The 21,048-nt window shown below is 42.6% G+C and overlaps 2 protein-coding genes across 8 annotated transcripts; one reads left to right on the top strand and one right to left on the bottom strand.

Moving 5' to 3' along the window:
* Nucleotides 1-663: 663 nt before the first annotated feature.
* LOC110985154 (delta(24)-sterol reductase-like) lies at nucleotides 664-16,204 on the bottom strand. 3 transcript variants are annotated; one of them, XM_087144522.1, is made up of 10 exons: nucleotides 14,190-14,212; nucleotides 10,752-11,008; nucleotides 10,430-10,553; nucleotides 8,934-9,071; nucleotides 8,615-8,733; nucleotides 6,839-7,105; nucleotides 6,275-6,415; nucleotides 5,844-6,041; nucleotides 4,813-4,991; nucleotides 664-2,390 (listed from the first exon to the last, which is right to left on the bottom strand). In XM_087144522.1, the coding sequence occupies exons 2-10, from the start codon at nucleotides 10,989-10,991 to the stop codon at nucleotides 2,237-2,239; spliced, it is 1,560 nt and encodes a 519-aa protein (XP_087000648.1). In that variant the 5' UTR covers nucleotides 10,992-11,008; nucleotides 14,190-14,212; the 3' UTR covers nucleotides 664-2,236. The 3 variants fall into 3 exon arrangements, with proteins under 3 accessions (XP_087000648.1, XP_087000647.1, XP_087000646.1); XM_087144521.1 differs by lacking the exon at nucleotides 14,190-14,212 and adding an exon at nucleotides 12,934-13,249; XM_087144520.1 differs by lacking the exons at nucleotides 8,615-8,733; nucleotides 8,934-9,071; nucleotides 10,430-10,553; nucleotides 10,752-11,008 and adding exons at nucleotides 14,485-14,622; nucleotides 15,659-15,766; nucleotides 15,970-16,204 and having other exon boundaries at nucleotides 14,190-14,308.
* Nucleotides 10,491-21,021, top strand: LOC147797120 (delta(24)-sterol reductase-like). Of its 5 annotated transcripts, none has more exons than XR_015427429.1 (5): nucleotides 10,491-10,736; nucleotides 15,715-16,195; nucleotides 17,034-17,145; nucleotides 17,395-17,513; nucleotides 20,458-21,021. XR_015427429.1 is itself a non-coding variant. In XM_087144528.1 (3 exons), exons 1-3 carry the CDS (start codon nucleotides 16,180-16,182, stop codon nucleotides 20,542-20,544), a joined length of 222 nt encoding a protein of 73 aa, XP_087000654.1. In that variant the 5' UTR covers nucleotides 16,072-16,179; the 3' UTR covers nucleotides 20,545-21,021. The 5 variants fall into 5 exon arrangements, 2 of the variants coding, with proteins under 2 accessions (XP_087000654.1, XP_087000653.1); XR_015427428.1 differs by having other exon boundaries at nucleotides 10,492-10,736; nucleotides 16,976-17,145; XR_015427427.1 differs by having other exon boundaries at nucleotides 10,498-10,736; nucleotides 15,715-16,492; nucleotides 16,976-17,145.
* The last annotated feature ends 27 nt before the right edge of the window (nucleotides 21,022-21,048 follow it).

Here is a 21,048-nt window from a genome sequence, read left to right as displayed (position 1 = left end):
AATTCCGCCCAGTCAACTTTGCGGTTCAGCTTTGACAACTTGGTCAGGTTGGTTTTTAATACTTAAATTTGGCACATGGACGAAAGCATGATGAAAACAAATAGTGGGCCTATGTGAACAAACCTGACAAGGTGAAGTGAGATTCAGCTAACGACACTGGGAATTATGCCCAACTTAGAAATGTCAGAGCTTGCTTGGTAAAATATTAGCACCAATGTTGTTAGCACCAGTACTAAATGGGAAATATTTTCATCAGAAATGCTGCTTTGTTTTCAGCTTTATTATAACAGACAACATGTATGGTTGCTATCCAAAAAGCATCACGTCTCGGTTGCAAAGTACGATGGGAACAATCTGTGGCACTCCAGGAAGCAGGTTCAGCTACAGTTGAGACCAATCGCATGATCCGAATCGAATTTGTCTGCAAGGATATCAGTGGGTGGTGGAGAATTTTCATCAAGGTGCGTACGACTGCAGATGGTGAAAACTGCACACAAGGTGAGTACATTGTAAGTAAGGGAGATTTTTTATTGGGTATTAGTTTTCTGCCATTTTTTTGACATTATAGGTATAAAATCTACACCAGTTCTGCGGAAGAAGCCTTTCTGGAGAGTAGATGACAGCTCTATTGCTCTGAAGGACATAATGCAGCTCTTCAGTTAGTCTTGGTTCCAAAACCTTACGTTTATTCAGCAACACAAACCATCACACAACAAATCGCTATCAGCTAAACAAAATCATCACTAGATGAATGATTGCTGTCATAGGAAGGAGGGTGCAGTCACGATGAGTCACATCAGTTTTGTGTCACAGTAATATGGGCGATTCACAATAGTGCACCTCCAAGAGTTTGCAACGCGTTGGCCAACCACAGTGTGCGAAATCTGTTGACCTTTTCCAAACGTGCATTGAGTTGACAGATTTCGTGCGCTGTGATTGGCCAATGCGTTGCAAACTCTTGGAGGCGCACTATTGTGAAACGCCTGTATTGCACACACAGCACGCATATCAGATCTCAGAACCATGAAAGGCGTCTTGAACCCGAGACTACTCTTCAGTATCACAGCATATCCATTTGGGTTCAGTCTCGGGCCATGGTTAACGCAACGCTCGTTGCTGGACAGCAGTGATGACGATTACTCTTGGCAAACGAATTACAGAATCTTGTGCATTTATACATCATCTTAAACATTATGTCTATATTGCCATCATCCTCTGTTCCTGAGCATAATTCTTGTCTACTGTATCAACAAAGTTATTTTTAATCAATGTAAAATGTATTATCAATTTGAATGGATGTTGCTTTGCCACAGCATAAGATGAATAATACAGAATTTAAGAATTTACTTTTAAGTACATGTACATAAAAAGAATTAAAAATTCAAGAATTCGGTCCTTTATAAATTGTTGCATATAACAAGTAAGATATCTAACTTGGCACACCTAAGAAAGAACATCAGATGCTTACATGTATATTCTTTAAAGTTAAAAAAAAATTGCCCGCTCCCCACACAGGCAAAAATCTACTCTTTCACATGCAATTGCAAGCTGTTTGTCAAATCTGCAGCCACGTATTCCGCGGGGGTCTCTCATCAGCAGCAAACTGACAAACCCTCAATGGTAGAAAAGGATAATCTCCAAGGTGGTTTCAAGCAAATCGTTAGTTTGAATCGCCTTTCCTTTTGTTTTTTTTTATACACTTTTTATTATTTTTTGGGTGGGGAGGGGTTGACAAGCACCCCACTTGGCCCCCTGGTGACGTCCATGTAACACAACACAGTGGTTAGCTGACTAGTTCCTACTGCTGGGGATAATTTTCTTTCAACTGAATACTAAATATCTACTGCATTTCAGCTTTGGCATCAATAGTCTGATTGGATACACTGGTAAGTTCCTAACTTTGAAGAACTCTTACAGATGTTTAAATTGAAGACTATGGTAGTAATGGCCCAAAAAATGGCATCCTTCAATAAACGTACAATCAACAGCAATTCACTGGTCCCAAAAATTTGCACTGTTTCTTAAACTTAAATATGAAATTGTCTCCAAAGTAAAGCCAACAAGTATTTTTTTCAGTAAAAAAAAAAAATCAAGGTGCTGGATTTTTCCGATTATGTTGATCTAAATTATATGTAAAGATAAATTTAGCACAAGTAACATATTCAGCATCTCCTTCTAACAGTCTGACAATAACAAGGCTGTAATGAAATGTAAAATGGGAAATATTCCTGAATAATCAGATGCGTGCAGCTCTGCTGATCTTGTCGTAGATTTCAGGGAAGGCTTTCTCACAGCCCAGCCTGTGTCTCAGTTTGTCGTACAACGTGTGATCAAACATCTGGCGGAACTCCTCCCGAGTCATGTAAGTGTCGGCATATAGCATTTGGAATCTGCAAGTAACAACAGTTGGGCAAAGACGGCGAGGTTCACCATTGGGTAAGACAATGACACAGTTGGCTGCTAACTCTCAAGCATTAAGCACATAAACTCTCAACCACTCGGTGTGAGACTCACACATTTCAGGTTTAACACACTCATACTAGGGACCATACAATTTCTCAAACTAATAAATGAAAACAAAACAAGAAGCAATTCCTATCACGTCTGTTTCTTTTTATACAACAGGTTTTGCCCTTACCCAATGTATATTAATAAGCACTGTATGCTCAGTGCTTGTCCGAGAGCTTGCGAAAAAACCTCACAAGCTTACTCGGGTGGGACTCGAACCCATGCACGACCTTCTGCTTATCATAAAGAAAATAGTTTGCGGTACCTGCTGTTTCACTTGACTCGGACTGGCCAGCCAACCCCAGCAAGCTCGGTGGTTGAGTGGGCAAGACATCTGCACTAGTAAGCGGGAGGTCGTGGGTTCGAGTCCCACCCGAGTAAGCTTGTGAGATTTTTTTCACAAGCTCTCTGACAAGCACTATGCATACAGTGCTTATTAACCACCACTTCACGTAGGGGAAACCGGTTTCGGAGACGCATGCTTAATACGTGTGGCCGGGGTCTCCGAAATCGGACAAAGGGAACTGGGCCCTGTAACAAAAGACCGTACTCCGAACAAAGGACCAGGCTGCTAGGCATTACCGACATTTTTCACTCTCAAAAGTGGAGATAATCCAGCCTTGTTTTGAAACAGTGTACCATGGTTTTGGGCATTTAGAGCGAGCGGATTACCACCGCGGACAAAAGCGCTCCACCACCGCAGCGATGAGCCACAAGGTACTGCTGCACGCTAATCTGGCCCCTATTGAAAAGAGGTTAGCAGCACACTGTTCTGGTTTTGGGAAAAAAAGAATCCTACATAACACTGCACAATCTGGGCTCTTTTTGCAAGGCTGCAGGCCTGGCTGAAATACTTGGGCGTCAATGAAGGTCACCCATCAACTTAGAGCAGTGCCTAAAGATTACTGCGTGTGGGTATAAACGTCTGTTAAATGAAATGATGAATTTTTCAAGAATTTTGAAAGCAGAAAAAATGATAATAATTCCGGCCCAGCATCATTAACATTGATAGTTAACCCTGACGCAAAGTGGTTAATATACGTTGGATAAGGGCAAAACCCGTTGTATAAATTAACATCTCCCCAATGCAAAAATATATACACCTTGAAACAGTGTTGTAGTACTGTACTTGAGTACTACTCGAGAACCATTTTCAGAGTACTCGTACGTCTAAGTACTTGTACTTGAACTACAGTTCTTGTACTCGGGCTACAAAATACGCAGAACTCGACATCCAAAATTGTACTCGAGCATCAAAGTACTTGTACTCGATTAACAGTACTCGATAAAAAATCCTTTAACTTACTATGGCCGTTAAAATAAGGTAAAAAAATATCCACCCCAATGACCCGATATTCAATATGGTTCAGACAAAAAGAAGTCTGAATATGGGACCATTAATGTATACGACCCATTCGCCGTCTGTGGGCGTACTTCACCAATCACGTACGCAAATTATATTGTGGTGCTCCAGAATGGTCCTGCGATTTACTTGGGCATTGGTAGTCTGGTTCCTGGACCCGAAAACATTAACGATGAACCCAGCATACAAAAAATCACAGGCATTTGAATAATTGAGTCTGGAAAATAGACTTCGTGTAATGACCGTTTTGATACACGTGTTTGTCAAGCAAGGGGCTTAAATACAAAGTCTTGGGGACTTAATTTGAACTGCTAGTTGACGTAAACACACTGATTTGGGTAAGCTATTGCAGACAATACATGTATTGTAATAAAAATAAAGTTGCAAATTTTTGTAAATCTGTTCATACTAATTTGAATGCATTTTAACGCACAATTTCCAGCAACTTAAAGTTCAAGTACATATGAGTACCAGTGCTAGGAATTGCACGTACTCAGATTTGTACTTGGAATTAGAAGAACTCGTACTCGGAATTAGAAGTGCAAGTACTTATACTCGGAAACCAGTACTTGTACTCAGCTGACAAAGTACTCGACCTGTCTTTGTACTCGGCAGTCAAAGTACTCGGCAGTACTTGGTACTCGGAAAAAAGTACTTGACTACAACACTGTCTTGAAAACGTCTATTTCTGGTGAGTAAATAATTATTGCACTGGCTGTTAATGATTGATATTACATCGGTGGCATACTATAAATTGCCTTCACACCTCAACACAACATCTAGAATCCAAACTTTTGGGGCCCCTTAGGTGAGCTCCAAATTAGAGGAAACGGGAACCGTGACTCTTTTCTTTTGGCTTAGGGTAGTGAGTAGATTCACGGTCTACTTGACCCTGTGCAGTTTCACTTCATAAGGTAGCAGCTTAAGGTAAGAGCACCCACCCGTGGACACTCCGCGTAAACTCCTCGACTCGTCTGGTCATCTCAGCAAAGTGGAACCCTTTTCTCATGGGTGTCCCCCAGGCTCCCACGTCGACATACATCTCGTCCTCATTCCCCTCGGGGTGGACAAGCCCCGGTCGGGAAGGCAACAGGAAGGGGCACAGCCACAAGGGGTAGAGCTGTTGATAGCGGGGTGAGATTGAAGGAATATGAAATAACCATGAAATAGTCATCAGAGGGTTTGAGGGCCACACGGCATCTATATAATACATTTTGTGTTTGCCTAACAGCTTCCCTTAAAAAGGTACTCATTTCTTGTGTTTTATATCGACTTTTAGGAATAAAAAAATTTTGATGGTATAATAAGGATTTTTCCATAGGTTGATTGGTAGACTGTGAGGCATTTATCGTTTCTATATTCCTCTATTCAAGTCATCTTGTGTTGTTTTGAATACAATTTAGGTTTTTGGGGGAATTGTGTAAAGTGCAGTAACATTTGTTGAACGAAGTGTACATGACACACTAGGGGTGGGCGTTTACTGAGTACCCGTTCTTTGTCAATACCGGTACCCTTAAAATATAAAGAACACTTAACAAATGGCATTGCGCCCAATCTCCACAGACCATGTGCCTGAAATAGGGCTCTTTTTTCACACACGGGAAGCAGCATATTGTTCTAAATGTTGGAGAGGAATTCCCCCACCTTTTTCATAAATGAAATGTTACATGTACATTTAATTTGTTACGACCGCGGGACTGGATTTTTCAGCGGCACAATGAGTTTTTTTTAGCAACTCTGCCCTTCGGTGTTAAAGTTCACATACGTTTTATGCGTGGACTTTTTTCACAGGTACCAGACCCGAAGAAATGGATCTGGGTTTTGACATCAACGGACAGGTATCCATGTGCCTGGCACAGGCCAATAATGTCCATATTTGAAACTGACTTCTACTGGTTGAAGTTTAACAAGAGCATTCAGAAAAGGGGAGGAGGGATTTTGAAGGGGAAAACTGATGCAAATTTCTACTAACTTCGAACTCTTTGTCGAAACAATCCAGGCACTCGCGGAGCTTATGGAGGGGTACCAACATGTCCTGTATCACGTGGTTTCTCTCATACATTCTGCGTATGGTCTCTCCCTGGGTCAGCTTCAACAGTGACACCTTGGGTGGCATCATCCAGCCGCACAGGTAGCGGAACAGCGGGTTGTTGCCGAATGGGACGATGTCCTGAAACCAGACGATGTAAGAAAAGTATCAACCATCGATCACAATTCTATACACCTATTCTGCTGTTCTTCAGAACAAGAAGCGATGTAACCAACAGAAATAGTTCCTGTCCCTCCTGCATTGAACCAACAATTGGCATGCGTGCAGGTGGAATTAGGAATTTGTAAACTGCACTGCACTGCAACATCACGGCGGGCCGAGTTACAGTGAGGCTGGATTGTCCCTAAACCCACCTGAAGCTCCCAGAAGATACTCCGCTTGTGCCGGTGGTAGTAGTGGTACAGTGGGATGTACTCGATGCCCGGCCCCGACTTCAGGTAGGCCTGGACGTGCTTGAAGAACCAGGGCTTCCAGAAATGCCCGATGCAATTGACCTTGGATAGAAAAGAAGCACTTGTACGATTAAAGTCAAAACCTAATATACCAGAAACGAGACGCCCCCTTGAGGGCTACTCATAGCTGCCAAGCACATGATGCCTGAAAAAGGAGCTAATTAAACAATAGTTTTATGAAGATAACTTAACTTACCTTGATCAGTGAAAATGATTGGTATCATTTTCCAAGTACAAGTGCTCTTTAAACATTTAGTAACTTGTGAAAATATGCAGTAAACGTTTCTGCATTTGATACACAAAAATTTTGAACTTGAAAATTGCCATTTGTTATAAACAGGGTCCAGGAAAAGCAATGGAGGTATGCAACCCTGCTCAAGGACACAAATACTGTAAGTACGCTTGACAGCTTTTCTTTGTAATTGTCTCAGTTCCCAGTCTTAAGTGATGTTGCCACATATTTACCTTACTTTCCTCCGCATCATCGGTCATATTTGCCGTCATGATGACTCCAGCCTCCTTACCGTACATCAGTGCTTCCACAAATTCGTTGTTGGATTTTTTCATCGTTTCCTCGGAGAACGCTTTGATGATTTCGCTCATAGAGTGGGCTGGCCGGTACTCGATCTTCACATACTTCTTAGCAGGCACGATTTGCAGCTCGGCTGCCACGAGGAATCCCAGCGTTCCGTGGGACCAAGGCACAGCATAGAACAAATCTGAATTTTCATTCTTGGAGGCAATTTGAAGTAGAGAAAACATCATGTTAGATACGCCCAAGTACAAAATACATAAACAATTACAAGTGCATTCTCTGCGGTATGACATTTAATAAGCCGTAGTTTTCATCTTTGGTTCACACAGAACCACATGAAATGCTCATTTACTGATTATGGATTTGGGTGGCTTTGTTGACCCACCATTTGTGAATACAGATGTTGATATACACCATGTATGCAAATACCTATCTGCCTTGAGCGGAAGCACCCCCTCTTGAAAAAGAGCCAAGCTGGTCGGGAGTATTCGTTTTTGTTAGTAGCGATGCGACTGCAACACACGCATTCCATATTTGAAGTGCAGTTCCTACCAAAGGGGCCTTTGTTAGTAGGAAAACTGCGCCCTCTCTTGGTCGCACTCGGGGCTCAAAAAAAGCTACATTGAGTTTCCCCTAGGTCTGTGAACAAACATGGATGCACCCAACAGGCTTCACTTTGCATTGCCAGGTAACACTTGATGATGCGGATCAAGTAATGGGTATGTGCATTGCTGAGGCACATGTATACATGTATTTCACTCGGTTGCCGTCTCATTGTCTAGTGAACTTAAAAAAATAATTTCATTACTTGTGACGATGGAGTATCACTGATGTTTAAACCAAATGCACGTGCACTAGACATCAAGATGCAGAGTACGCATGCACAGTACCAGCATCTTCAATGAAAAGCAAAAACTTTATGTTTGCACTGTGTGGTCTGGTTACGAGCCTAAAAAAAGCCAAAAAACTTTAAAAAAGCGAAACAAACAGACCAACCAGAAATACAACAAAAACCAGACCACTAATTCACTGCCAACGTTGCTTTAAATAGGCCATCACAGAGGCAAGAAGATGTAGGCCAAGCAACAACATTGCTAAATTTGTGGTACAGTTAGAAGATAAATCCTGGAACTGCTAGGACCCATGTGCTGAAGGTTTGCTTGTGTAAAGGGGCTATGAACTTTGAAGCTTTTAAGTAATTTTTCCAGACAAGTGCATTCAATTGACTTTGTCCCTTATCTGAGATAACTGGAGAATACAATACCAAAAGTAACTGGCCTCTGTCACCCTTAATGTAGAATAAAGATAAGGTTCAGTGTAAACTATATTTGAACAGTGTCTCGTTCGTATAGTGCAATTAATATTCAACCCAAGATTATCCCCAAATATAGGTAAAACTAACTCCAAATAGCATTTCTTTCAATAGGTTCATGAAAAATGTTGAATTTTTGGATGTAGATTAGAGTTAGTCCAAAAACTATCATCTGGAACGAGACACACAGCACAATCACCAGCTTCAGGCATTTGTGGGGGCCACAGTACCAGCTAGGGGGTGCATCCCATGAACAAAACAGAAATACATGTACATGGATATGTTTTGAGCAAAGTAATGTGCCGATGGGGGGGGTGCTCATCACGGTTCACAAGCATTTTATGTTTAGAAAATATTACCAATATAGTAACACGGGAAAATATGGCAGAAGTACCTCTGAGCATCTCACTAAACTGCCATCAGCCATGACCAGTTCATAGGCCACACAGATGTGTTGGAATAAGCCAAACTTAAGGGAGGAGGTTTCAATGCCCACGCCCATTATCATGCCACCTGCAGGGAAAAAAGACACGAGACAATCAATTAACTCCTGACAAACAAGGCAGTTTTACACAATCATCACATTTGCATTTGTAGTAGGGATAAAAAAAATATATTTGCAATGTTTTAAGCAAATTGACTCATTCTAATCTAACATTCTTCAATGTATGAGTCAACTGAGGTGGGACTACCTCTAATAAACTTTGACATACCCACGGTTAGCATATCCGGTTCTGGAATGATGGGCAGTGTCCAGCCGAGTGGATTCAACATGGCCGTCACCTGTGCCATGTCGACAAGTGGTTCCACTCGCACCACTCTCCGGTCAGTGTCCACTTCCAGGATGTCCACTGTTGAACGATAGGTTTCAGAAAATAGCAACACTTCTTGCTTTGTTTGAATGCTTTGGGCATTCATCATGTTTAAACTGATCTTTTTCTCTTACAAGGAACTGGAAGGGCAGGCCGGGGTACCCCCTGACCTCAACCCCCCTTACTACCAACAATTGACAGTCTGAGATAAATATCATCGCTGTATCGGTGGCTAAGATGAATTTGCATATTTATGCAGAACTTTCCAAAGCCTTCATGGTAATGAAAAACGAGCAGACCATGTATTCAGTTTGTGGTGATATCTATTCAATTTGAAAGGAAATGAGACTCGGGGGAGATGAGATTGGAGGAAAGTGAAATATCCACTGTAAATAACCACCAGAGGCTTTAACTACTTGCTGCCGGGTGCTTATAAAAATGCAGTGCACACAAACGGGGTGATTTTGAAGATTTTCAGTTTTTAAAATTCTTTAAAAATTTCATTTCATTTAACGGACGTTTAAACGCACACGAAGAACTCTTTGGTGGCTACTCTAAGCTGACAGGTAACCTTCACTGACTCCTGAATATTTCAGCTAGGCCTGCAGCCTTGTAAAAAGAGCCCGGATTGTGCAGTGCTATGTAAGATTCTTTTGTTCTCGAAACCGGAACAGTGCACTGCTGACCTCTTTTCAATAGGGGCATTAGCATACAGCGGTGCTGTGTGGCTCGTCGCTGCGGTGGTGGAGCGCTTTTGTCCCCGGTGGTAATCCGCTTGCTCTAAATACCCCAAACTGTGGTATACTGTTTCAAAACAAGGATGGATTATCTCCCCCTTTGAGAGTGAAAAAATGTACGTAATGCCCAGCAGCTCAGTCTTTTGTGCTGAGCACGGTCTTTTGTTACAAGGCCCAACTCTTTTGTGTTGGTTTCGGGCTCACCAGCTTCGTGTATAAAGCCGAGGTACTCGAAAACGGGTCGACTGGCTGGAAGTGGTCAAGGAACCCACAGCTTCTTAGGATCCATGTTTGCAAAAAAGACAATCTTTAAACTCATTTCTTGTGCTCTGGATCAACTTTTATCTATAAAAACACCTTCACGGTAATCTCAGGATTTTCCAGAGTTTAAAAGAGACTGTAGTAAAAAATCCTGAAATCTGGAAAAACTTGATAAAAAGAAACCCTGAAATTAGGGTAAATCCTGTTAAATCTCTCTCCAGGAGGGGCAGGGGACAGAGGGTGGGGCAAAAAGGTGGGGCTGGGGTAGGAAGGAGGGGCTAGGGGTCAGGAGGGGCTGGGGTAGGAAGGAGGGGCTAGGGGTCGGGGGGGTTGGAGCAGAAGGCATGACCTGGGAAAGGGAGGAAACCAACCGTTATTTCCCTACTCTCACTAGCTTACCCAGATTGATATTGATATTATGATGGGTTTTCTTGTATTTTCCAATCCGTAGGCTGACCGCTTGGTATCCAGGTCGTGCTGTGCACATGGGACGCTTTTCCCCATCGGCCTTCCACTCTCGTACCTTTGAATTACAGAATTGGACTAAATTAAAGACTGAAGGAAAAAAATGATCGTGAAACCTGCAGACACTGCCAGACCTAATCCAAGGAGATGCTACCCTAGAAGTAGGGCGTTTGTCACGCCCACCGCTCTCTTTGAGAATGCAGAGTGCATGACGAACCCCTGGCAGTTCTTTGGAGAAAGGGTAAGTGTGTCTCACCTGTCTCTGTATATCTCTCACACGTTCATCATGCTTCTGTGGTGCCGTGTTCATCTGGAACATGATCCAGTTCCGCACAAAGCTGAACACGTCGTAGATCAAGGACAGCGGGAGTAGGAACAGACAGACGAAGATCCATCGCTGGTGGATGATGGTGTACTCCAAGCCCTTAACCCGGATCCAGAGGAGAAGGCTGACGACGGGCACAGCGCACAATGTGGCCCAGAGCTGGTACGACATCTTGAGGCCAAAATTCACTGCCACGGAGAGCACACTTGAATAAACCTTTTTGACATTGATGCAAAGCATCGATCACTTGACAAATAAGAAAATATGCATTTTATGCACAATCCAATCGAAGCGTACATGAACACAGTACCTGCAAAAAAAAACCTGTTTCCAGTTGACAGGCATACCTGCAAAAAGTTAAACATGTGTCCATGGTCAGAAGCTTGAAGTGTACCGGTCCGGTACCTGCAAAAATTTAACCTGATTACAGTTCCATCACTGATTTTTACACTCGCCAGGTAATAATAAAAATATGTCACGCTTAAAAACGAAAGAAAAAACTGCTGAAGTGCTTGTCTTGTTTTATATTTATACTTGAGTTCATTTAGGCTCACTTACAGATCGACCTGCCAATTAAAAATGCCCTTGAAAGATTTCTCTGTTAATGTCATATTTTATTGGAGCACCTGTTTAAATGTGGAAACACTTTATATGTGTGTGTTTCCGTGCCATCTGACGACAGCATGCCCAATGCCCAATAGGTGGGTCTGACAATTTGCCCACACTTCCGCATTTATGTGTATAGCTCTTTAAACAAACATTTGACTTCATTATTCAATCTATATACCATGAATTTTTTCTTGATTTTTACAGTCGTTGACACAATTTTTATTTAAAATGCTAAACTATTTGTTACTTAAAGTAGTTATTCAATCTTGGGCATTGTGAGTTGATGGTGCAGTGTTTTGAAGACTTTCTATGCAAAGTTAAGCGTTGGAGAGCCACAAACATGTAGGTTGGCACCAACCACTGTTATTGGAGTGCACAGTTTTTGTACCATACGTCCCCTCCACACAAGAAACCTCTATCACATGAAATCCTTACAGTGCTTTAACCTGAATTCCACGCCAATAGCTTTGGCATTGCAGACACATCCGAGACATCTCCCACTGCTGTATTTGTTCATTTTTTTAAAAAATACTGTATGACAAGTATATTGTTATCGATTAGTTAGGATTGGTTATTTGTTTTCTTTGATTTTAAGGATACCGCGATACTAAGTCTTTGCAGGAACAGGTAACCAATTTTATGTACGGTGGCACGATTTCCCAACGTGTTAGTCTAAATCTTACTAGTTTAGTTACAAAGTTTTGGAAAGTTATCTCCAGTCTATGGCAGGTCACCTCGAGCTTTGATGAGCAATCCAATGACAAAGGGGTACAGGGTCATTTTGGAAGAGATATTGGTAATTTGATGGGTGACTAGGTCAACTAACAGAACAAAAACAAGTAGGCCTAGCAAGATCAGCATGTCAAGAGGGAACTAACTTAATGGTCACCTCTTCACTTCTTGGGAAGGAATGAATCTTGCATTTTGTCTCCACTTTTTTTATCGTATACCATCACATTAAAGGTCAGTCATTCCAAAAGTGACAATTATACAACCTGGGACGGAGAAGAATTTCCAAGTTTGTTAGGAAATAGAAGATTTTAGGACTCCTCATAGACTCTGAAGTCGTAAGCTATACTGGCCTAGGCCTAAGCTGCTTATATGGAGCAGTAGGCCTTGTGACATTTGTCTCTTAGCCTAGCTGGGCTTAGGAATTATTATTACATAAATTTACACAACTGGATTTAAATTGTAGGCCGAAAGCTGCTTGACAACGCTTTAATATTAGCAGAGCAGAGGGTGGATTATTTTAAAAATAATCGGCACTCGGTTCTGCAGCTAAAAGACGAAGCATTTCGCACAGCCGTGACCATGATGACCCTAGTGACAGCACGGCCAATATGATGTGCACTCCGTAATCCCCACTCAGCCCGATATGCCACAGAATTAACATGGCGACCATCACCCCTCAGCCTCCCACACCCGTATACACAAAACCAAAAGGTTAAGGTCTTCTACAGTCCCATCTAACATCAGGATTGTTGACAATATAAACTCACTATACCTTTACGCAAGTTCTGTGCACAGCATCAGCAATGCAGCTAGACTTGGTGGTAATTCAACTGTGATAAGGCCGTCGCCAGCCACACTCAAAGAATCGAAGAGCTTGCCTCGACCTGCACATCGACTGTACTACTGAGTACACATGCAACGTGTAGTACTAGTGGGCGGGCCGGGGTGATGTAGGCTACTCACAGTCGATATGATAACATGTGTGTTCATGCTCCCCACTTAGTTTTTGCACATGCGTAATGAATCCAGAGTGTTGCCAGAGGCCTGTAAAATGGCTCTTGACTCGGCAAGGTGGACCCCAAAAGTAATCGATCAACATCGAGCTCGGAAAAAGTTGTTTGCCCCTCATTTCCATACTGATTGGTATTTCAACATTCAAAGTCCCTTTTAATAACTTGCCCGCAATATAAATCTTTTTTCTGCCAAGTGTTTGTCTGTCTTTCTTAGGTACCTCCAAAGTAACAGAGTCTGAAGTTGGAAGTGAAGCTAACATTTTGGAAGGGATTTTTTCAGTTTTGCTGAGTTTTCCCTGACATTTCTCTACATGTGAATAGTGAGGAATATCATTAACGCTCTAATGAGAAAGTATCATGCAAGAAGGAAACTGTATGGATGAAAATGGAAAGGTTTTGTTTGTGCCTTTTAGTCAGGCAATTCGATATGATTCGCGCTCGACCAAAAAACAGTAACAAGTGACCTTAGCTGACCAACCAGACACACAACAAAAACCAGACCACTGATTCACTGCCAACGTTGCTTTAAATAGGCCATCACAAAGGCAAAAGGTGGGACCAAGCAACAACATTGCTAAATTTGTGGGGCAGTTAGGAGAAAAGTCCTGGAACTGCTAGGACCCAAGTGCTGAAGGTTTGCTGGTGTAAAGGGGCTATGAACTTTGAAGCTTTTAAGTAATTTTTCCAGACAAGTGCATTCATGTATCAATTGACTTTGTCCCTTATCTGAGATAACTGGAGAATACAATACCGAAAAGTAACTGGCCTCTGTCACCCTTAATGTAGAATAAAGATAAGGTTCAATGTAAACTATATGTGAACAGAGTCTACTCCACACAGTGCAATTAATCTTCAACCCAAGATCTGAAGATCATCCCCCAAACATACAGAAATACATGGATATGTGTTGAGCAAAGTAATGTGCTGATGGGGGGGTGCTCATCACGGTTCATAAGCATTTTATGTTTAGAAAATATTACCAATATAGTAACAGGGAAAAATACAGCAGAAGTACCTCAGAGCATCTCACTAAACTGCCATCAGCCATGACCAGTTCGTAGGCCACACAGTTGTGTTGGAATAAGCCAAACTTGTGGGAGGAGGTTTCAATGCCCACGCCCATTATCATGCCACCTGCAGGGAAAAAAGACACGAGACAATCAATTAACTCCTGACAAACAAGCCAGTTTTACACAATCATCACATTTGCATCTGTAGTGGGAATGAACAAAATATAGTGAAATATGTCATTTGCAATGCTTTAAGCAAATTGACTCTTTCTAATTAATATAAGTGTGACTTTGACATACCCAAGGTTAGCATATGCAGTTTTGGAAGGACAGGCAGTGTCCAGCCGAGTGGATTCAACATGGCCGTCACCTGTGCCATGTTGACCAGTGGTTCCACCCGCACCACTCTCCGGTCAGTGTCCACTTCCAGGATGTCCACTGTTGAAGAATAGGTTTCAGAAAATTGCAACACTTCTTGCTTTGTTTATTAGATGGGCATTCGTCATGTTTAAACTGATCTTTTTCTCTTACAAGGAACTGGAAGGCCAGGCCGGGGTACCCCCTGACCTCAACCCCCCTTACTACCAACAATTGACAGTCTCAGATAAATACCATTGCTGTATCAGTGGCCAAGATGAATTTGCATATTTACAGTGTATGTAGAACTTTTCAAAGCCTTCATGCTAATGAACAACAAGCAGACTACACGTATGTATTCCGAGTGTGGCGTATCTATTCCACTCGACGCGGGGGAGATGAGATTGGAGGAAAATGAAATATCCACTGTAAATAACCACCAGGGGCTTTATGGGATCCAAAGCTTTGTAGGATCCGTGTTTGCAAAAAAGACAATCTTTAAACTACTCATCATTTCTTGTGCTACAGTATCAACTTTTATCTAAAAAAACATCTTCGTGGTAATCCCAGGATTTTCCAGAATTTAAAAGAGACTGTTGTAAAAAATCCTGAAATCTGGAAAAACCTGATAAAAAGAAACCCTGAAATTAGGATAAATCCTGTGAAATCTCTCCCCAGGCGGAGGGGCAGGGGACAGCCTGAGGGTTGGGCAAAAAGGTGGTGCTGGGGTAGGAAGGAGGGGCTAGGGGTCAGGAAGGGCTGGGGTAGGAAGGAGGAGCTAGGGGTCAGGAGGGGCTGGGGTAGGAAGGAGGAGCTAGGGGTCAGGAGGGGCTGGGGTAGGAAGGAGGGGCTAGGGGTCAGGAGGGACTGGGGTAGGAAGGAGGGGCTAGGGGTCAGGAGGGGATGGGGTAGGAAGGAGGGGGTAGGGGTCAGGAGGGGGTGGGGTAGGAAGGAGGAGCTAGGGGTCAGGAGGGGCTGGGGTAGGAAGGAGGGGCTAGGGGTCAGGAGGGGATGGGGTAGGAAGGAGGGGCTAGGGGTCAGGGGGGGTTGGAGCAGAAGGCATGACTTGGGAAAGGGAGGAAACCAACCGTTATTTCCCCTACTCTCAGTAGCTTACCCAGATTGACATTAATTTTATGATGGGTTTTCTTGTATTTTCTGCTTGGTATCCAGGTCGTGCTGTGCACATGGGACGCTTTTCCCCATCGGCCTTCCACTCTCGTACCTTTGAATTACAGAATTGGACTAAATTAAAGACTGAAGGAAACAAATGATCGTGAAACCTGCAGACACTGCCAGACCTAATTCAAGGAGATGCTACCCTAGAAGTAGGGCGTTTGTCACGCCCACCGCTCTCTTCGGAGAGCGCAGAGTGCATGACGAACCCCGGGCACTGAGTTCTTTGGAGAATGGATAAGCGCGTGTCACCTGTCTCTGTATCTCTCACACGTTCATTGTGCTTCTGTGGTGCCGTGTTCATCCGGAACACGATCCAATCCTCACAAAGCGGAACACGTCGTAGACCACGGACAGGGCAGGGCCGGGCCGGGGGAGAAGGAACATACAGGCGAAGATACTCCAAGCTCTTAACCCGGATCCAGAGGAGAAGGCTGACGACGGGCACCGTGACAGCGCACAATGTGGCCCAGAGCTGGTACGACATCTTGAGGCCAAAATTCACTGCCACGGAGAGCACACTTGAATAAACCTTTTTGACATTGATGCAAAGCATCGATCACTTGACAAATAAGAAAATATGCATTTTATGCACAATCCAATCGAAGCGTACATGAACACAGTACCTGCAAAAAATAAACCTGTTTCCAGTTGACAGGCATACCTGCAAAAAGTTAAACATGTCTCCATGGTCAGAAGCTTGAAGTGTACCGGTCCGGTACCTGCAAAAATTAAACCTGATTACGGTTCCACCACTGATTTTTACACTCGCCAGGTAATAATAAAAATACGTCACGTTGATAACAACAGAAAAAACTGCTGAAGTGCTTGTCTTGTTATATATTTATACTTGAGTTCATTTAGGCTCACTTACAGATTGACCTGCCAATTAAAAATGCACTTGAAAGATTTCTCTGGTAATGTGGAAACACTTTACACGTGTGTGTTTCCGTGCCCTCTGATAACAGCATGCCCAGTGCCCAATAGGTGGGTCTAGTATGGAGACAATTTGCCCACACCGTTCTGCAGTTGTGTGTATCAAAAACAAACATTTGAGTTCATCATTCAATCAATATATAGCATGATTTTACAGTCGTTGGCACAATTTTATTCAAAATGATAAACTATTTGTTTGAAACTTGATTAGGGCATCTGAGATTAATTCTGTGGTTTTCATATTTTTCACCTTGGGGGAGGCTGCTAGTTGGTCCGGGGGAAAAGGAGAATTGAAAAAAAAAACTTTTTCCTTTCTTGATAGGAAATTCAGTTCCACACAGGGTTGGAAGCACAAAAAGAGGTTTTATCTTTCCCCTCAGTCTGAGCCTAAAATCAGCCCCATCGCCAGCTTCAGGCATGATGCAGAGGGGCCACAGTATCGGCTAGGAGGGACACACCGCAAGGACAAAATATATATTTCATGATTTTTAAGTAAGTAGTAGTTTTAAGTAGTATCCAGAACTGGACATACTGGGTATGTCAAAGTATATTAGAGGTGGTCCCACCTCGGTTGACTCGTACTTTGAAAAATGTTAGATTAGAATGAAACGCTTCGCTTAAAACATTGCAAATAAGTCACCATATTTTTCATCCCCACTACAAATGCAAATGTGATGATTGTGTAAAACTGCCTTGTTTGTCAGGAGTTAATTGATTGTCTCGTGTCTTTTTTCCCTGCAGGTGGCATGATAATGGGCGTGGGCATTGAAACCTCCTCCCACAAGTTTGGCTTATTCCAACACAACTGTGTGGCCTACGAACTGGTCATGGCTGATGGCAGTTTAGTGAGATGCTCTGAGGTACTTCTGCTGTATTTTTCCCTGTTACTATATTGGTAATATTTTCTAAACATAAAATGCTTATGAACCGTGACGAGCACCCCCTATCGGCACATTACTTTGCTCAACACATATCCATGTATTTCTGTATGTTTGGGGGATGCACCCCCCTAGCTGGTACCGTGACCCCCACTAATGCCTGAAGCTGGTGACGGTGCTGTGTGTGTCTCGTTCCTGATAATAGTTTTTGGACTAACTCTAAACTACATCCAAAAATTCTTTGTCCTAAGTTTTCCCTTCCATGAAGAAAATTCAATATTTTTCATGAACCTAGTGAAGGAAATGCTGTTTGGAGTTATTTTTACCTATATTTTTGGACAATCTTGGGTTGAAGATTAATTGCACTGTGTGAACTAGATTCTGTTCAAATATAGTTTACATTGAACCTTATCTTTATTCTACATTAAGGGTGACAGAGGCCAGTTAGTTAAAATAGCTTTTCAGTATTGTATTCTCAAGTTATCTCAGACACTTGAAGGGACAAAGTCAGTTGAATGTGTAACAGGGAAAAATGGCACGCTATGAGAAATTAGCAAAACAACAAAAACTCTAACTAAACCAAGGATCTTTGAAGGAAAAGTCGCAGGAAATTGAATTAATAAGGACTCAGACACCAATATTTGACTTCAAAAAAAGGGACAAAAAAACAATTTATCAACGAAAAAGTACAGGAAAAATGAAAATAAACTAAAAGGACTCAAGGACTAAAAACCACCCAAAGACTAAGACTTTAAAAGACTCAAAACCAAAACCAAAACCCAAAACCCAACACAGTGCGTAAAAATGGACCTTATGAGTTTACACTCCGACTTCAATCACTGACTCCTAGCAGAATAGGACTCAAGCAGAAAACCACACTCCAGTTAGGAGGAACAACACATAGGTGCATGTGAAGGTGACTGGTCTCTGCTGATCTGCTACACTGAGCGTGACCAGACCATGTGGCAACTCTATATGGGGGAAGCTAGGGCTTAAACAAATGAACAGGGGGGCACACTACTAAAAAAAATCAAGAATTCTAAACTAAAGTTAAACATTTTAAAGGGGAACTACTTCTATGTAAAAACGTGTACTTAATAAAATAAACATTTCTGGCTCTGCCACAAATGCACTTGTCTGGAAAAATTACTTAAAAGCTTCAAAGTTTGTAGCCCCTTTACACCAGCAAACCTTAAGCACTTGGGTCGTGGCAGTTCCAGGATTTTTCTTCTAACTGTACCACAAATTCAGCAATGTTGTTGCTTGGTCCCACCTTTTGCCTTTGTGATGGCCTATTTAAAGCAACGCTGGCAGTGAATCAGTGGTCTGGTTTTTGTTGGGTTTCTGGTTGGTCCGTTCGTTTCACTTTTTTGAGTCGGGGGCAGGGATCACCTTTTCCCTTCTTTTTTTTGTCGAACACGGCATTTATTGCCTGGGTTCTGAAACCATGCTGAAACTTTCATTTGAGCATTAATTTTTTTAAACAAATTAACATCTTCCCATCAGAAAGTGCGTCTTTGATGGCAGTCCCTGCTGCTACGTCCGACTTGGACTGACCAGCTGACCCCAGCAAGCTCATCGTTCGAAAGATTAAGGGGTCGGCACTAGTAAGCCGGAGGTTGTGGGTCCAAGTCCCACCCGAGTAAAGCTTGTGAAATCTTTTGAGAGCTCTCAGCAAACACCGAGTACACAGTGTGATTGGTGTGAGGGCAAAACCCCAAATTGATCATTAACATGTTCCAGACGCAAAGTACATCTTTGGATATTATTTGTCATTTAAGTGCTTTATCATACCAGATTTGTACTTTGTACAGTGTATGTTACAAACACACAATGGACTAATCTGAGATGACGCCACATCTGGCGGCACCACACTCATACGCACATTCTTCAGCTTATCACATGTGTGCATTTGACAAATCACGACACCCTTCGCTTGCATGCCACCTGCCTGCAAGCGTTGCGCCACCGCTGTAATGGCTCCGAATTCCAGTTGTCGAGTTACACTATACATGCATATTTGGGGAATGCTGCAGATTGATACAAACTTGCACAGCTCTTCCCCTCTGCTGCCCCATTTAATCACAGCGAATTCATCATGGGAAACTTCATAATTTCATAGTCTACAAACCAAGCACCCCCCCTTCTGCTTGTAACCAGACCACACGTACAGTGAAAACATAAAGTTTTTGCTTTTCATTGAAGATGCTGGTACTGTGCATGCGTACTCTGCATCTTGATGTCTAGTGCACGTGCATTTGGTTCAAAACATCAGTGATACTCCATCGTCACAAGTAATGAAATTATTTTTTTAAGTTCACCAGACAATGAGACGGCAACCGAGTGAAATACATGTATACATGTGCCTCAGCAATGCACATACCCATTACTTGATCCGCATCATCAAGTGTTACCTGGCAGTGCAAAGTGAAGCCTGTTGGGTGCATCCATGTTTGTTCACAGACCTAAGGAAAACTCAATATAGCTTTTTTATGAGCACGAGCACGACCAAGAGAGGGTGCAATTTTCCTAGTAACAGAGGCTTCTTTGGTAGGAACTTCACTTCATTGGTTCACTAACGAATATGAAATGCGTGTGTTGCAGTCGTGTCGCTACCAACAAAAATGAACACTCTCAAGCAGCTTGGCTCTTTTTCAACTGATGAGGGGGTGCTTCCGCTCAAGGCAGATAGGTATTTGCATACATGGTTTATATCAACATCTGTAGTCACAAATGGTGGGTCAACAAAGCCACCCAAATCCACAATCAGTAAATGAGCATTTCATGTGGTTCAGTGTGAACCAAAGATGAAAACTACGGCTTATTAAATGTCATACTGACAGGGAATGCACTTGTGTTTGGGAATTTTGTACTTGGGCGTATCTAACATGATGTTTTCTCTACTTCCAATTACCCCACCAACAAGAATGAAAATTCAGATCTATGCTGTGGCCTGGTCCTACGGAACGCTGGGATTGCTTGTGGCAGCCGAGCTGCGAATCGTGCCCGCTAAGAAGTATGTGAAGATCCAGTACCGGCCAGCCCACTCCATGAGCGAAGTCATCAAAGTGTTCTCTGAGGAAACGATGAAAAAATCCAACAACGAATTTGTGGAAGCACTGATGTACAGTAAGGAGGCAGGGGTCATCATGACGGCAAATATGACCGATGATGCAGAGGAAAGTAAGGTAAACATGTGGTGACATCACTTATGACTGGGAACCAAAACGATTACAAAGAAAAGCTGTCAAGCGTACTTACAGTATTTGTGTCCTTGAGCAGGGTTGCATACCTCCATTGCTCTTCCCGGACCCTGTTTATAACAAATGGCAATTTTCAAGTTCAAAATTTCTGTGTAATAAATGCCATACCATCTGCAGTCTTACGCGCCTTGATAAAAATTCCCCACCACCCACTGATTTCCTCGCAGACAAATTCTATTCGGATCATGCAATTGGTCTCAACTGTAGCTGAACCTGTTTCCTGGAGTGCCACAGATTTTTCCTATCGTACTTTG

This window comes from Acanthaster planci, linkage group LG12 (genome assembly GCF_054643075.1).
Source record: "Acanthaster planci isolate LZ-2023a linkage group LG12, COTS_SCS, whole genome shotgun sequence".
NCBI classification, from domain to species: Eukaryota; Metazoa; Echinodermata; class Asteroidea; order Valvatida; family Acanthasteridae; genus Acanthaster; species Acanthaster planci.
Note: the sequence above shows the minus strand (reverse complement) of the source record. Positions and strands in the feature narration are given on the sequence as shown.

Excerpts from the sequence above, each read along its gene's own strand:
- LOC147797120 (XM_087144527.1), top strand. The coding sequence starts at position 20,156 with ATGAACACTCTCAAGCAGCTTGGCTCTTTTTCAACTGATGAGGGGGTG. Across the intron at positions 20,224-20,457 it reads CTTCCGCTCAAGGCAGATAG|AATGAAAATTCAGATCTATG; the intron begins GTATTTGCATAC and ends CCCACCAACAAG.
- LOC110985154 (XM_087144522.1), bottom strand. The coding sequence starts at position 10,991 with ATGTCGTACCAGCTCTGGGCCACATTGTGCGCTGTGCCCGTCGTCAGC. Across the intron at positions 10,554-10,751 it reads TGAGAGATATACAGAGACAG|GTACGAGAGTGGAAGGCCGA; the intron begins GTGAGACACACT and ends TGTAATTCAAAG. Across the intron at positions 8,734-8,933 it reads ACCGGATATGCTAACCGTGG|GTGGCATGATAATGGGCGTG; the intron begins GTATGTCAAAGT and ends TTTTCCCTGCAG.